The sequence below is a fragment of the Dermacentor andersoni genome, chromosome 1, assembly GCF_023375885.2.
Source record: "Dermacentor andersoni chromosome 1, qqDerAnde1_hic_scaffold, whole genome shotgun sequence".
Classification (NCBI taxonomy): Eukaryota; Metazoa; Arthropoda; class Arachnida; order Ixodida; family Ixodidae; genus Dermacentor; species Dermacentor andersoni.
In genome coordinates, this window is record NC_092814.1 from 233,607,618 (window position 1) to 233,623,079 (window position 15,462).

General features: G+C 44.2%; 1 protein-coding gene across 2 annotated transcripts in view; it reads right to left on the reverse strand.

Moving 5' to 3' along the window:
• Positions 1–14,009, reverse strand: part of LOC126548511 (transcription factor A, mitochondrial-like) — a 44,963-nt gene extending 30,954 nt beyond the window's left edge. For both annotated transcript variants that reach the window (XM_050196729.2, XM_055063452.1), the window contains exons 1-5: positions 13,901–14,009; positions 13,425–13,588; positions 11,104–11,174; positions 10,873–11,022; positions 2,781–2,876 (exon numbers count right to left, since the gene is read on the reverse strand). In XM_050196729.2, the coding sequence (XP_050052686.1) occupies positions 2,781–2,876; positions 10,873–11,022; positions 11,104–11,174; positions 13,425–13,588; positions 13,901–13,971 (552 nt within the window). In that variant the 5' untranslated portion in view covers positions 13,972–14,009. The remainder of the gene's footprint in view (positions 1–2,780; positions 2,877–10,872; positions 11,023–11,103; positions 11,175–13,424; positions 13,589–13,900) is intronic.
• Positions 14,010–15,462: the final 1,453 nt, after the last annotated feature.

Here is a 15,462-nt window from a genome sequence, read left to right on the forward strand (position 1 = left end):
GCTGGCTCAGATCCATGCAGTTCACCATCCGCCGAAGTGGATTCACCGCACAAAACTTTGCTGATGATGCTGTGGTGTTACTTGAATCTGTTCAGCCAACCTATGCTGGCCTTAAGGGGGGACGCGGCCTTTGAAAACCGAAAAGTCGCGATAAAGTAGATTTTCTGAAAACCACATATTCGTGCAGTACGTCTTATAAACTGCCATTTTTGTAAATATCAACGTCCAATTACTTGCAAAAATATTTCAAGTAAAGTTTATAACGAGCCGCAGCAGCCCTCGAGCGGCGAGCGAGGGCTCAAAATACCCTTACTTGGCGTGAATGCTATTTCTCCACCACTCCCCCGAGCGCCACCATTTTGGTGTTGTTTTGTTCGTGCATTCTTGTGCCTTTTTCTTCCTCGCCACCGCAGGTGGCGATGGCAGTGCGGGAGAGGCTTAAATCACTCATGATTGGAGGGCTCGCGAGAGCTTTCAAGTTTCCTGTGGCTGAGACGCGAAGCTGAGACTGGGCGAAGCGGACGCTCCTCAGGGACGCAGAGGAGCCTGCGACTCCCATTGGCTGCTGCATGCGATGACATCTTGGTCTCCTGCATAATGCGTCCGGCCGTCGTCTGCTTTGGCTCCTCCATCGCCGGCGCCCTTTGTGTGTTCCGCTTGCCATCGTCTATCTTTGCAGCTGTTCGCATATTCTCCAAGTTTCTACCGTCTTTACGAGACCGTTGTTGCATTTAGCCTGCCGATTATTGTGCAGTCAGCCACGATGTGCTCAAAGAAACTAAAAACGCTACATGCGTTCGGTGCAAGGAAGCGTTCTATGAAGCTCACCCGCGTGGCGAAGGTCGCCGCTCGCCCGAGCGCCGACGATGATCGCACCGATGGTTCCTGTGGGGCAGCTTCTGCTTCATCTACGCAAGAGTGTGGTTGCGTTGACGCTTCTAGCAACGTGACTCCTGCTCCACCGGTGCAAGAATTTGTCTTGACGAGTGCGCCTGGTGTCTCGTGCTCATTGACAGCGGCTTCCACATTCTCCCTTTCATCTGCCTCGGAAAAAGGCCAAGAAGCAATCGCAAGAGAAGGTGGAAAGGCAACAAAAGAAGATAGTGCCTAAGGACATCTCCAGTTACGCTGCAGGGTCATTTTAGACCAATATTTGTGCTCAAAACTTTCAAAGCTCATTTTCTCAAACTGACTTTTTTGGCTGGTGAGGCTGCTTGTTCCAGCCATATCTCTGTAACCGCTCATCAGATTTCCAGAAGTTTCTTTTTTTTTGTGTATCTGAATAAATTTCTGGGGGCAAGACAAGCCCATTTTTTATATATTGTGTCTGCGATTTGTTATAGTTAATGAAAATTTGATCGATAAAATCTTAATCACCAACACTAAATTCGGCGGTCTGCTTAAATCTTTCCGCGAGGAAATTTAAAGAAAGGGCTCTGTCTTGCCCTGAGGTATCCATCTGGGAATCATCATAGTGAATTCTCAAGGCCTGGAATGAGAAAATCATATGCACCATTCTGACACATAGCTGTAACTTGAAAACCAGTGAGCATAACTGCATGCAATTTTGTAGTTCTACTAATGCTATTGCAATGAGTCTATCCTGAAAATTTCATGAAGATATATCAATAAACAAAAAAATTGGTATCCGAGGGTAGCTTCCCCCCTCTTAAAGTCATCTATTCCTAGCATGCAGGCATAATGCAGCGCTTTCTGCCGCACAATATCACTGCTAAGGGCGATTTTCTTGGCCCGCGTCTCGGCAAACCAGGTGCAAACTTCCTTGTCCAAGGCCTTGTGCACCGGCTCAGCCACTTTCTTCGCTTTCCTGTGCTTCACAGACGTCCCTGAAACAGCGCTTTGGCTATAGCAACCTTGCTCTTCAATATTGTCAAAAGAGAGCTCACCGGAACTCCAAATTCTTCCACGATGACTGATTTTTCCTTTCCAGTTTCAGCCTGGGCGATAACTCGAGCCTTCTCTTCCACTGACAAAAACGAGTTTCTTTGTCAGCTGCGACATGCTTCAGCTGACGATCGAACAGCTTCGAGAGACAATGACTTAATGACGTGCAATCGTTCGTTGTCAAGCGTGCGTCGCCCGAACGCCTCGTCGCACCCTGCCGGGATTTGACCTAACAGCTGCTACTTCATATAGCAACTAATGTTGCACACTGGAGCCGTCTACATGAAACTTTGCAGAAAATGAATAATTAGAAATACTATAAAAATAAAATTACTGCACATATGTTATTTGTACGTGCACACTTTTCCTAGCCAATACAGCCCAAAATGTTTCCTTGGAGTTCGGATGCTTCTCCATAAGAGCGTGTTGCATCGCCATCACCAACACGGCATGGTGGCTTTCTGTTTCGTTTACATTGTGTCATGGCCCAGGCAGCGCCAGTTTATGCTTTTTTTTATGCTATCAAGATTGATGGTTTCTCAAGGTACGAAAAAAACAGTTTAAGGGTTTCGATTAGCCACAGTTTAAATAATTTTGCTCACGTCTGCTCAGTAAAAATTTTGTTGAAGTGCAAATGTGTCTGCGAAGTAGTTCGTTTTGGAGGGAATTTCAATGCATTATGTTCTATGGGACATTGATGGGGAATTAAAAAATTTTCGTTGTGGCAAAAATTTCGTTGAAGTGGACTTCGTTGTGCCAGGATTCCACTGTAGTGGTCTGAGTCATCACATGTGTAATGCACCTACATGTGTATTGCACAATAACCAACCTAAATACAAGGGTAACCCCAAAGTGCAATATGCCCAGAAACATACCTTTGCAGGTTTCTCCTGCATCTTTTTTCTCATTTCTGTAGAGAACAACACATAAGCTGACCGGACTCCTTTGGGTCTATCCAATTCTTTCAGCTTCTAAAAAAAACATAAAAGGGATGATGCTACAGATTATACAACAAATGAAGTCCTTTAGCACCAAAGACAACAGCAATATGTGGCATATATACATAAATAAAACCAGAAATACATTTCCAACAGGTTAATCCCTCCTCAAAAGAATTCGCCATAACACAAATATAAAATATGCATTCTGTGAAGCACCAGCTCCATTGTTGCTCATTCACGTCATTGTGACTGACTTTTGGTAGCTCTTAATGTAGCCTCTTTCTTCAGAGGTTACATTGTAAACAAGAGTCAATGGCATTTTTCCGAAGAGCTAACATACCTAGACAACCGCAACTGATGCTGTCAATTCCTTCAACTAATCCAATTTGCTTACTTTTGGCAATGCTTAATGCTGCCACGTTCTCACTGCCATAAACCATTAAGGCCACCATCAGTGTGCATGAATAGCTATCTAGTAAGTAATGTTCAATTACCGCTGAAAAGATTGAATGCGGCAGCCTGCTTCCTACACTCGATCTTTGCACAATATCTGGTGTTGGTCGAGCTCTATCTGCCCTTTTAACTTTTTAGTTTTTGTCCAAGTATTTCTTAGAAGTGAAGATTGTGAAAATGAGTAGTGCTAAAAGAATGGAGGCAGATACACAGTGCGACAACACACAGCATTGTGGATATATCATCCTTCTTTCACTTTTGAGCATAACAGTCCAACTAGTCCAATACTGCTGCCTTGAAGAAGTGCAGAGGATCTGCAGTACTCAAACAGCAATTTCTTGTCTGCCTTACTTGTAGTCTTTTAAGTTACCTCTGCTAATGCAAAGAACCAAAAAGTAGAATACTATAGAAAATTATTATCTGCAGAATACGCTTTCATTTTTGATGTGCTAAAGTGTTCTCATGATGAATGTACATCAAATCATTTTTGCTGAAGGCAGGCACATAAATAATCATGTTAAAACAATACTCAACACACACTGCATATTAGGGACATCGGCACTGTTGCTAATGCCTAGCTTGCCTAAGTATGAATGAATGAAAACAACAGGGTATTGAACATGCCTTTGCATTTAAGTAGTCAACAGTGCGCATGACACTGGTAATTTTAGTACTGGAGTGTAAACAGTTGTTTCAGAGACAGAATCGAATACAAATGGAATAGTGCCAGAAGCAAACCAAATGTAGGATATTTTTCTAATAGCGTGCAAATAATGTTTGGCCTTCTCACCACCAATATCAAGCAGTTTTAACACGAAAGCGTGAAGGGCCCCGTGTCACAGAATATCCGGTGTCGGTGTCGGCAGAGTTGTCCGTGAGCAAACATTTTTGTATATATTTAGGTATATGTATATGCTACACCTTGCTATATGACATGCGGTATATGCGGGTTATATTGCCACACGATTCTACCACCAAAGTTGCTCATACCTTGTCTTACATTCGACAAAGTTATTTCTCAGAATTTTGAGAACGATAGCCCACAAGCATTATGAAACAAAACACTGACAGCACATGCCTTTTATGTTAAATATTCTCAGACTTAAATATTAAAAGTGCGAAACAATAACAGAAACCTGAAAATGATGCAATTCTTTTGGCACGGCTGTTCACTACCTCCGGGATTGGCCCAGGCAAGAGGCCGCATTTCTACCAGAAAGCTTGCCTGTGTTCATAGCATTTGCCGCCAGCATTTCCCAGTAAACATTAAGGTTACATAAGCTGCAGTTACCAGGAAGCATGAGAACCAGTTGGGGATCTTTCAATGCTATCACGTTCCACTTTAAGAGGCGATGCTTAAGCTTCGTTCAATTTTTCACATCCTGGTATTCACAACATTAAAATATTTCTGTCATTAGAACGTACATTATAAAACATGCTTTACTGACCCCTTCAGGTGCCAATAGTTTCTGTCTAGTCAATATTTAGTTTCAGTACATTTGCATTTTCAGAAACATGAAAAACAATGCGCTATAAAATGACTAGTATTTTCAATTCCTCAGTGAGTTTTGTCATGTTTATAAAATGTGTAAGCCACACAAAAACTCTCTACAGGAAAATAAAACATGTTGCTGGACTAGCTGGTGCATGATTAATTACCAGAAGTGTGGTGCAACAAAAGACGAGGAACGGGATGATACCTAGAGTGCCCACCCACTGTGCAAATCGATGCCGGTAAAGCTTTCTGAACTGTTTTCTATTATTGATGATAATTGATGGTGATGTTTACGGCAAATGTTTACTGTTCATCAGCGTTTAGTGCAATACTTGAGTGGTGAGTTAATGTTAAACGTTCTTTGTGTGCATCACTTGTGTTTGTCTACATAGTACACAGAACGCACAGAGAGACGTGCTTGCTTGAGGCATTGTTGTGCTCCATTGTTTATAGTCTGTAAGAAGGTTAGCACTTTCATTGCCTCACACGTCACAACACATTGTGGCAGAACTGTTAAACTAATTAAATCTGCCTTTTGCGACACCAAACTGCTCATGTGCAGCGCCGTAGTGGCTGAGGACTGAAGCAATTTGGCAGGCGCACGACTGGACTCAACTCTCTCCTCCGGGTGAGTGGAGTATGGCCGTGGCAGGTGGTGCACTCGTCAGTGGAATAGGGCGCCAGCTGTTTCTCTTAGACTCTTACGGATCAGCACATATCCGTGTCTTGCCGTTCTACACGGTTTACTTTGACTCCGGCTCATTTTCCTGTGCGGCATCTTTTGGAGTTGAGTGGCACGTCTTATTGTGTAACTGACACATTTCAGGGGCGCCTTCGCCATTGCCCAGACATCTGGACTTCATACCAATACGTCTACTTGTTTACCTTTCTCGACTGACCGCTTTTCACCGTCAAACAAATGTTATCGTTCAGTGCGGGACGCGCCCGCTTATATCGGAAGTTTCTCAAATGTTATCGATAGTTCTATCCGCTGTCTGTTGTCGCCCAACCTTGTGTAACCTTATTACACGTATGTGCAACGCAAATGGTGTAGAACTTTCTGGAAGACACACAGGCAACGGTGATTACTATCGAATGTTCAATGGCTCATGTATAAAAGCTGACACCGCTGACACGTTTGACCCGCTGATCAGATTTCGACGATTGCCAACTGTGTTCGCCGCTATACAGTGCAGTCCACTTATAACGATACCACATATAACGATATATCGGTTATAACAATGGGTCGACATGAGAGTGTCATTTTATGCATTAGGTCTATGGGGGAAAAAAACCATTTATAACGATAGGTTATTCACCGCATATCGGATATAACAATCAAAATTTTGCCGTCCGGATGGCTTTTTCCGTGCAAAATAATCGTAACATTTGCGTTGCTTAGTTCAGTTCCCTGAAACGAACGATGTCGAGACGAGGCGATGTTTACCTCCTTAAGTTCGTATCTGCCGCCATTACCACGCTGTGCGTCCCAACGTTACTAGGCGCGTCCCGCCCCGCCTGCGCACCGGAGAGTACCTGAGTAGGCGCAGCGCGCCACAAGATGGCGCTAGCTGCTTCATGCGGGTCGGCCACAGTCACTCCGAAAGAGAGAGAAAGAAAAAAAAAAAAGCGACAAGCAAAGCGGCGCGGTGGCGCCCGTCCCGCACTCAGTCTCTCTCTCTCGCGATTGCAGGCTGACACCACCGAAGCAGCATGCAACCAATGGTACAACCCAGTTTGAAGATGGCGCCGACAAAGTGCAAAGCTGTGTCGCTTGACATGAAGATGGATATTTTGCAGGACTCTCAATGCGGCTACAAGGTGAGCGCCCTCGTGAAGAAGTATGAGCTCGCCCAGTCGACGATATCAACCATCTTGAAAACCGGGAGCACTGCGATTGTGAACGCAGGAGATATCAGCGGCCATGCCGATCAGCGGAAAAGGGTTAGAGACCCTTTGTACGCCGATGTTGAAGAGGCGCTTTACCAGTGGTTCATCACAACCCGCGCGCATAATGTGCCTACTAGTGGGCCAATACTTGCCACTAAAGCGAAAAACTTCGCTTTTCTTCTGGGACGCCCAAATTTTGAGCCTGGGGGAGGCTCGATTCAGTGTTTGAAAGAGCAGCACGGAATCGTTTACAAAAATGTGGTAGGAGAAGCGGCGTCTTTGGACACAGAGGCAAAGCAGCAGTGGCTGCAGACAAAGCTGCCCGGCGTGCTGGAGCGCTACGCGGAGAAGGACATATATAATTGCAACGAAACTGCTCTGTTTTTTCAAATGTTGCCGTCGAAGACTCACGCTCTTAAAAAAGATCGATGCCCCGGCAGGAAGCACTCGAAACTTAGGGTGACCGTGTTGCTGTGCGTTAGCATGGACGGGAGCCATCGTCTCAAGCCTTTCATGATCGAGCGATCAAAGAAGCCAACGTGCTTTAAGAATCAGCACATCCCGGTCCGCTATCGCAGCAATAAGAAGGCGTGGATGACCCGCGACCTGTTCGAAGAATGGCTGCTCGAGTTCGACAGTATAATTGAAGGCCAAGGAAGAAAAGTAGTGTTGCTACTTGACAACTGTAGCGCACACAGCATTAACCCGAAGCTAACATCTGTCGAATTGATGTTTCTGCCTCTGAATGCTACGGCAGGCCTGCAGCCGTTGGACGCCGGTGTCATCGCCAACTTTAAAATCCTGTATCGGCGGCGCATGCTGGAGTGGCTAAGTTTAGCCATTGACCGCGCAGCTCCTGGCCCGTCAGGTCATGCAGACGGGCCCCCTGACCTGAAGGTCAGCCTTTTGAAAGCCGTGCGCTTCGTTTACGGTGCATGGTATGAAGTAAAGCAGTCAACCATATACAACTGCTTCAAAAAGGCGGGCTTTGTGCGTCAGGACGAACTTCCCCAACCCACTGAGACCAACACGGTGGAAGCCGCTGACATAACCGAGCTCTGGGAGCTCGTTCCTACTGGTGACACAGGTGGTGCGTCGATGGAGGAGTTTTTGACTGCAGACAGTGCTGCCTCGTTCTGCGATGAGGTCACCGACGAGGCGATCGCCGAAGATGTGCTGTCTCGACAGATGGCAAAGTTGTGCGACGGTGGTGACGGCAGCAGCGACAGTGACAACGAGATTGACAGTGGCTCCTTGACCCCGACAACCATGTCCACGCAAAGTGCACTGTCGTTGATCGACTCCTTAATTGATTTTATGCATGCTAAAGGATTGCCGCCAGTGTTCGCGCAGCAGCTGGAATCCATGCACACCGCGGTTGTGAAGCTGAAGCTGCCGCAAAAGCAAGTGCAAATTTCGGACTATTTCGGCGCGCCTAAACCTTGACACGGTCATTGGCGGTAGAAATAAAGTTTGTTTCTCACAGCCTAGTTTCTACATCATCTATTCTTTAGAGCAAGTAGCGAATTCGAGTTCGGAGCTGCAAAGGTATGTTCCATGTTTTTTTTTTTTTTTGATAACTGCAGTCCAGATATAGCGATCATCGGTTACAACGATCATATTTTTCGTCTTTCTCAATATCGTTATAAGTGGACTGCACTGTAGTTGTGTGTTTCTGCTTTAAGCGTAGCCTGTTATTGTGGGCACATGTTCGGCCAATAAAAGGTAATTTCGTCATTCACAGTATTGCTGCTGTGTTCTTTGCCGTCACTACTACGTGATAATACCGACACTGTTGGTGTACACGCACCAGTTATAAAAAAAAGAAAAAAAGGACACAATCGACCACTATGTTTGTACAGCAGCATGTTTTAAGAGGAAGACAGGTGTCCCACAAACAGGAGGTATCACCAATTTTGGTCATTCTGACCATTTCTTGGCATTTCTGTAGATGTACACACCCTTTATGTGGGTAAATGACGTAAGCAACTTGGCATTATGTTGGCCTCCCCACTGCCTGTGTATGTATGTACGCCTAGCACTATGGCACACCATAAAGCAATACATGCAGTGGTGAAATGTGATATTTGCCCTAAGAACTACACCTCATGCCCTATTCGAGTCATGCGTTTTTGTGCGGACTCATACTGTTTTATTACTTATTCACATTACGCCACAGGTGCAGCGGTTTCAGGCCAAGGAGGACCTTGTAAAGTGTGGCCGAAGCTCTTCTTTCAGCCATTTGTCATGCTGAAGAAACCTCCGGGTACAAAGAATTCACCAGTGGGCTCCATGGCAAGCTGACGATGACAAAATATGATGGTGCGTACACGTTGTTTCGGTCTTGTCTCACACGCTGCTTGTTTGGTTGTGAGTCTCGCATGGGGCGGCTGTTGCGGCGTGCAGCGGTGCCCGCCAAATTGTTTCTCGTGGCCACTGCACGATGGTGCCGCAATGCATCGCAAAAGGCGGATTACGGGGCTTTAGCCCACAATCTGATTATGAGGCACGCAGCAGGACTCCATTTTAATTTTGATCACCTAGGATTCTTTAACATTCACCTAAACCTGAGTGCATGAGCGTTTTTGCATTTCACCCCCATCGAAATGCAGCTGCCACGGTCGGCACTGAACCCACGACCTCAAGCAACACCGTTGCACAAAGCTACTGTGGTGGGTACAGAAATGTTGATTTATTGGGCGGCTGCTTCTGTAGTGTCGTCTAGACACCGCGGTGCTTTAATGCAGCTTTGCGTCTGCACGCACTACGTCAGCTGACCGCTTGGCAAATTTGCATGGTGTTTATTTTTATGAAATAGTAGAAACATACCGTAGCATGCCTTGAATTTAAATTTATCTAGTTTGTCCTCAACCGCTACCGCACCTAGTATAGTAGCGTTTCCTTGGCTTCTTACGTCAACTTTTCCCTTTCCCCCTCCCTCCTACGTGTGAGAGTTGCGAGTGAAGAGTGGCAACATTGTTATTCGCCAGTTTTGTGGCAGCAATGGCTTTGCCCCATTCTCTGTCTCCTCTTTCTACCTCCTCTCTACCATTGTATCTACTCCTCTCTGGACTGCTGCACATTAGTGGAAAGGTAAGTGGTGCAGTTCTGAAATGTTATTGTGGGGAGTCATGGATAATTAAAGTAGTCGAAAGGGTATTGTGACGATGCAATGGAAAGGTCCAAATGAGTTTCTCGTGTCGCCTTCCTTCTCTGCCGTGCTCCTGCCATGTATATACACGCTCTGAACCAGTTCCCTATGTGGCATGCAAGGCGGTGGCAGCAGCAGCAGAAAAGTCGAACGAAGTGGCAAAGAAAGCTTCGCTTTAAAATGCAGAGGAAAACAAAGTAAATTCAGTTGGAACATACAAATAGCAATGAATATGGCAAATCAGTTCTGCAGGAGCCCGCAAGGTAGAGGAAGGTGCATGAAAGGAAAAAAATTGTCATCCACCCAGGTTGTAGCAAAAAGCTACAATGGAAACCCACGCGAACTCTTCAGAAAGAAAGCTTCGCAGTTGAAGAAAAAAATTGTCCAGGTCAGGAGATTAAGCCCGGGACCAACACCTTTCCAGGGCGGTTGTTCTACCATCCGAGCTAACCAGCAGGCTCGCAGACCGCAGCACGAGGGCAAGTTGCTAGACAACTCGAAGCCAAGGAAACCCATAAGGGTTTCTAAGAAATAGAAACCTATACGGTTTCCTCTTTGCAGAAAGAGAAACCTGTATGGGTTTCGTTGTGTTTTCTTGCTACAATTTGCGTGGATGACAATTTTTTCCCCTTTCACGAACTGCACCTAGCAGGCTTTTGCAAAACTCAATTTCCATATTCAGTGTCCCTGGGCTTCCGAGTTGTTGATTAATTTGCTCTCGCGCTGTAATCCACTAGACTCCCGGTTGGCCCAATTGTTCAAGCAGATGCCCCAGAAAGGCGTCAGTACCGGATTTGGTCCCCGGACCAGGACTAATCTTTTATTCAATGTGAAGCTTTCCTTTCAAGAAACCTATTCGGGTTTTCTTTGTACCTTCCTTGCTACAATCTGGGTGGATTACAATTTTTTCCTTTCATAGCTATGTACATTTGTGCATTTACAAAATACAAGTCACACATTTGTGGAATATGTTCTAAAATGCTAGAATGTTTGTGGCTTACATTCCACTGGCCACAAAAATGTAGCAATATACTCACATCATTCAACCTCCTTTTGGTGAGCCTTAACTTCTTGTCCAGTCTGACTTCTTCAAGAGCTTCCTTTTGCTGCTCAGTCAGTTGAGAAGTGTAGGCTGCTTTCTCTTTCTCATAATGCTCAAAGCGTTCCCGAGATATAGCAGCATATTTCTGCAAAAATGGTGTTAATAACACGGTTAAAAATTTGCAAATTTCTTATACAAACAAACTAGCAAGTGCAAGACAACTCACACTTTTTGTCACATCATCAGCTGCTTTCCATTTTCCTGCGACCATTTTAATAACTTCAGTAGGCGTAAGGGCTGCCAACAGTTAAACACACAAGACACATAATTAATTTTCAGCAATATAAGGTACAAGACAAATTATTCATTTCAGCAATATCAGGCACAAGAAAAATGATTAATTTCAGCAATACAAGTGACCACTGCATATTATATGGCTTTTAAATTTGCTAAAATGTACAACAACACAAACACGAAGCCAAGGTTTCTTTCAAGGACCACAGGCCCACATGAGCACAGTGATGCCAAAACTGTTTACATACATGACATAATGTAATGTTTGCCACTAACATAATTTCCAACATACTAAGTTCATCTACTGACTGTACATGCGCGCGCACACACACACACATGAAGAACAATAAGAGAAAAAATACAAGCTTTTATGTTTTGATAATGTGCAGACATGACAAGCAGGTAAAGGGTTCAATTCTCACTATAATATTGTGCAGATCCAACACAATTGTTGAACTCTACATTAAGTAAAGCTTTTTTGTTTGCAAAAAAAAAAATTTTGCAAACCCTGATGAAGATCGGTCCACCGATCGAAACTGTTGAAATTAAATACTTGTTCTGTTTACCTTGTAGCACCACTCAAGTTCTTTATATATATATATATATATATATATATATACTTGTTTCGTTTACCTTGCAGCATTGTTTAAGTTTTTTACGTTTGAAAGGTAGCCTGAAGGATTTCTCTTTACACACACACACACACATATTGTAAGAGACAAGAGGCCACCCCTCCGAAGGCCTGCTTTTTCATCTACACTTCATCCTCTGCCTTGTGCACTTAATCCTTTACATTATATACATATACAAGGTGCCGCACGTAACGTGCGCCAAAATAAAAAAAAGAAATATGAGAGTGCCACGTAACTGGACAGAACCAAGGTAACACTGTTTGTCGTCACTTAGAGCAAGTCAGACAACCTTTTTGTATTCTGCATGGTTACATATTTAGTTATATTAATTAACTTCTCAAATATTATAATCAGAGCAAGATTGTCAATCAGAAAATTGTAGGCCATCATGAAAAATTTCCTATCTATGTTTCTGTTGCTCTATATGTGGTACATGAAAGTTTTTTCCAAGCCTAAAAGTAGCCCGCAAATGCAGGTGAAAATGCTGTGCAACTACTTGAGCGGCACTTTTTGTGTTTTGCGGGTTTTTTTTACCTTTTTCTGAGGTCTAACTTGAAAGGCTGTTCACAGTGTGCAAGCAAAAATGTAGTACACATCAACATGCCACTTTCGAGAATATACATGCCATGCCATTTTCTTCTCTTCAGTATATGCACTGTGGGTTTGGTTATATCTAATAACTTTTTTTTATACTCCTTTTATTTTCAGAAAATGCGTTTCATATTTGTTTATGTTGATTTTTTGCAGTATGTTACTGTGCGTTGACTACTTCCTGTCTTGATTGGTTGATGCACATGACTGGTTGATTACTTGTTAAACATGTTAAACATACTTGTACAGATACTGATTATGATGTGCACTAAAATGTTATGGTTCCAATTTTTATCTTATTGCTACTGTTGTGTTCATCGTCAATGTCTACGGGCTGTGAGGTGCGTCAAGCAGTGGTTTCACACTGATTTAATCTTGCTGTGCTCAGTTTTTGTACCGAAAAACTGAAATAAAAGTTTATAAATTGATTGAATTTGGTGTCTGAAATTAAAGAATAGTATAAGCATATCAGTCAAAACGCTGGTATGCAGATTTGAGTGGCCTGTTTCATTGCATAACTTTATCATCAGACAATAATAGTCTCTATTTGGTACCCTCCTTTAGGAATTTAACCAGATTTTTGTAAGGTTGGCGCTTGACGCAATCAAAGTACATCAAATTTTACTAGAAAGCGATGGGCTCAAAATAACAGAATATTAGCTACCTTGTTGCCTTTAAATAACGATTTATTAACATACCACGCTCACGGTACATTATTTTGGCACTTAAAACATGCACGCTTGAAACGGACTTCGCTACTTCCAGGCACAAAGGATCTAAAAAAACCAGTGGATGCAAACTACAGGAGTTACACATTGTATTTCATAAACAGAAGAGAGCCTTGAACGACTAGAGGTGATAACTTCGACTTGTACGTGAAGGTTGAGTTAATGCGACGAACGCTGGTTCAGAACGATGTCTGCGCTTAGCCGGGTCAGTGCACAACTGCAAGCAGAGCGCAAACCTAGCGCGTATGCAGACACTTCGGGAGTACACCCTCGTCCCTTGTGAATAACCGCACTTTCCACACCTGGGTTTTCCTTGAGTACAGCCTTCCTGGCGTCTGTCGCGAAGAGAATAAAGCCAGAAGGAGGCCGCTTCGGCGCTGGTGGTACGGTGCCAGGGCTGTTGTGCTTTTGTGTCGCAAATCCTCGAGCAGAATTTTGGGTTAGGCGAGCGCAGCAGCTGGTCGTTCTATAGACAATAAAATAAATACAGGGTCAGCTACATTCAAACAGCTGAAGCAAAGGCAGAAGACACGCATCAGGCTACCTTACGCAGACTACGTAATATGATTAGGCTTGCTAAAGTAGTGGAAAAAGAAGAGCGCAGACATTTCTTTTAATTTGCGAACGAGAAGGACTAATGCAATCATAGTATAAACTTGTGAGGACACTTCGAACACTTTGAGGCAATGCTCAATTGTGCGCACGTTAAAGCTACGCTCACGTCATGCAGACTTAATCTTCAAGTTATCAATAATATTAATAATTAGGCGGGTCATACCCTACGCTGCGTCCGACAATTTGCTTATTTGTTAGAAAACCTCTCAGCACAGCCGACATGCTCAGCGCCATTTTTTCACCAGTGCCCGTGTTGCCTACTCTAAGGCGTTTGTTTGCCTCTAAGAGTGGCTGATAATCGAGTACCTGAATAATAAGAAAAGATTAAACGAATATAAAAAGTAGCACTTCTGACAATTTTAAATGAAACAATGAAGCCAGATAAAATTTAAGAATATAGCAAGGGAATTTTCCTGATTCATCTATGTAGATGATGGTTCTTTTTTTTTTATCGTCGTTTCCAGCCCTCCGTAGCAGTTTGGGCTCTCGTTAGGGTCGTTTTTCGTTTCTCAATGTTGATTTAAATATTTGATGTCGAGCAAAAATAACTGCTTTCGAAGTGCAGCGCAAGAAATAAGCTATGAGGTTAAGGTGAAGCCCGATGTCATCAATGTCATGGATGATGCCATGAAACTTGAAACGAACAGCGCTGCGGCGATACGAACTGCTGCGGGCGGCAGCACAAATTGAATTGATGGCGCAATCAAACTATTGCATGTGGTGGCGCCAGGTGCGCTGATATCATTCTTTAGCGCATTATCTATCCGCGTCGAACCATTATGAACCGTGATCAGCAGTACTCCGGCGGTGGCTGCGTATCGCGCGGCCGCGCGAGCTCTGTCTTGAAAGCGATCTGCGATGAGGGCAGAGTACGCAGAGTGCTGATAGCTTCGTGTGCACTGTGTTCTCGCCGCTTAGTTTGCGTTGAAGCGAGAAGCAGCACGAAGGTTAATTCGCTCGCCGCTGCGGGCCATATATATTGAAAGCGATCGTCTTACGTGACGGACGGACGGACAGACGAACGGACGGGTTTCCTCGTTGGGTAGGCATAGAAATGCGTACGCATAAAAAAAAATTATGCATATCCTACGCACTGTGGGAATCATTACAAGCGAAGCTTTCTGTATAGTGTTATTGCGTTAATTGATGATGATATTGATGGCGAATGTTTAAGTTATTGAACGCTTGTGGAATAGGAGAGTGGCGAGGTGCTGTTCCCCTAGTGTGCACCACTTGTTCTTGTCCTCGTAGTACTCAGTAGGGCTCTTTCTTTTTATTATTCTTTTACCTACACTTCGTGCAGGCTCGTCTAGACGAGTGTAGCGCCGGGCAGAGGCTATGACGTCGTGTGCTGCACTTGGCCAACACCTCCTATATTGTCACGTGGTGGTGGCGTTGAAGAACACAGTAGCAATACTGTGAACGACAAAACTAACTTTTATTGGGCGAACCTGTGCCCACAAGACAGGCTACACTTATAGCAGAATGATTGCGGCAAACACAGTCGGCGATCGTCGAAAATCTGATCAACGCGTCAAGCGCGTCGGCTTTTATACATCAATCGTCGAATGTTCCAGACTAATCGTTGGGACCCGCGTGCCTTCCACAAAGTTCTACACCATTCGCGTCAGGCGATGAAATCACATAACATAAGGTTCGGCGACAACAGACAGCGAATAGAAGCATCGATAACTTTCCAGAAACTTCGGATACATGCAGGCGCGT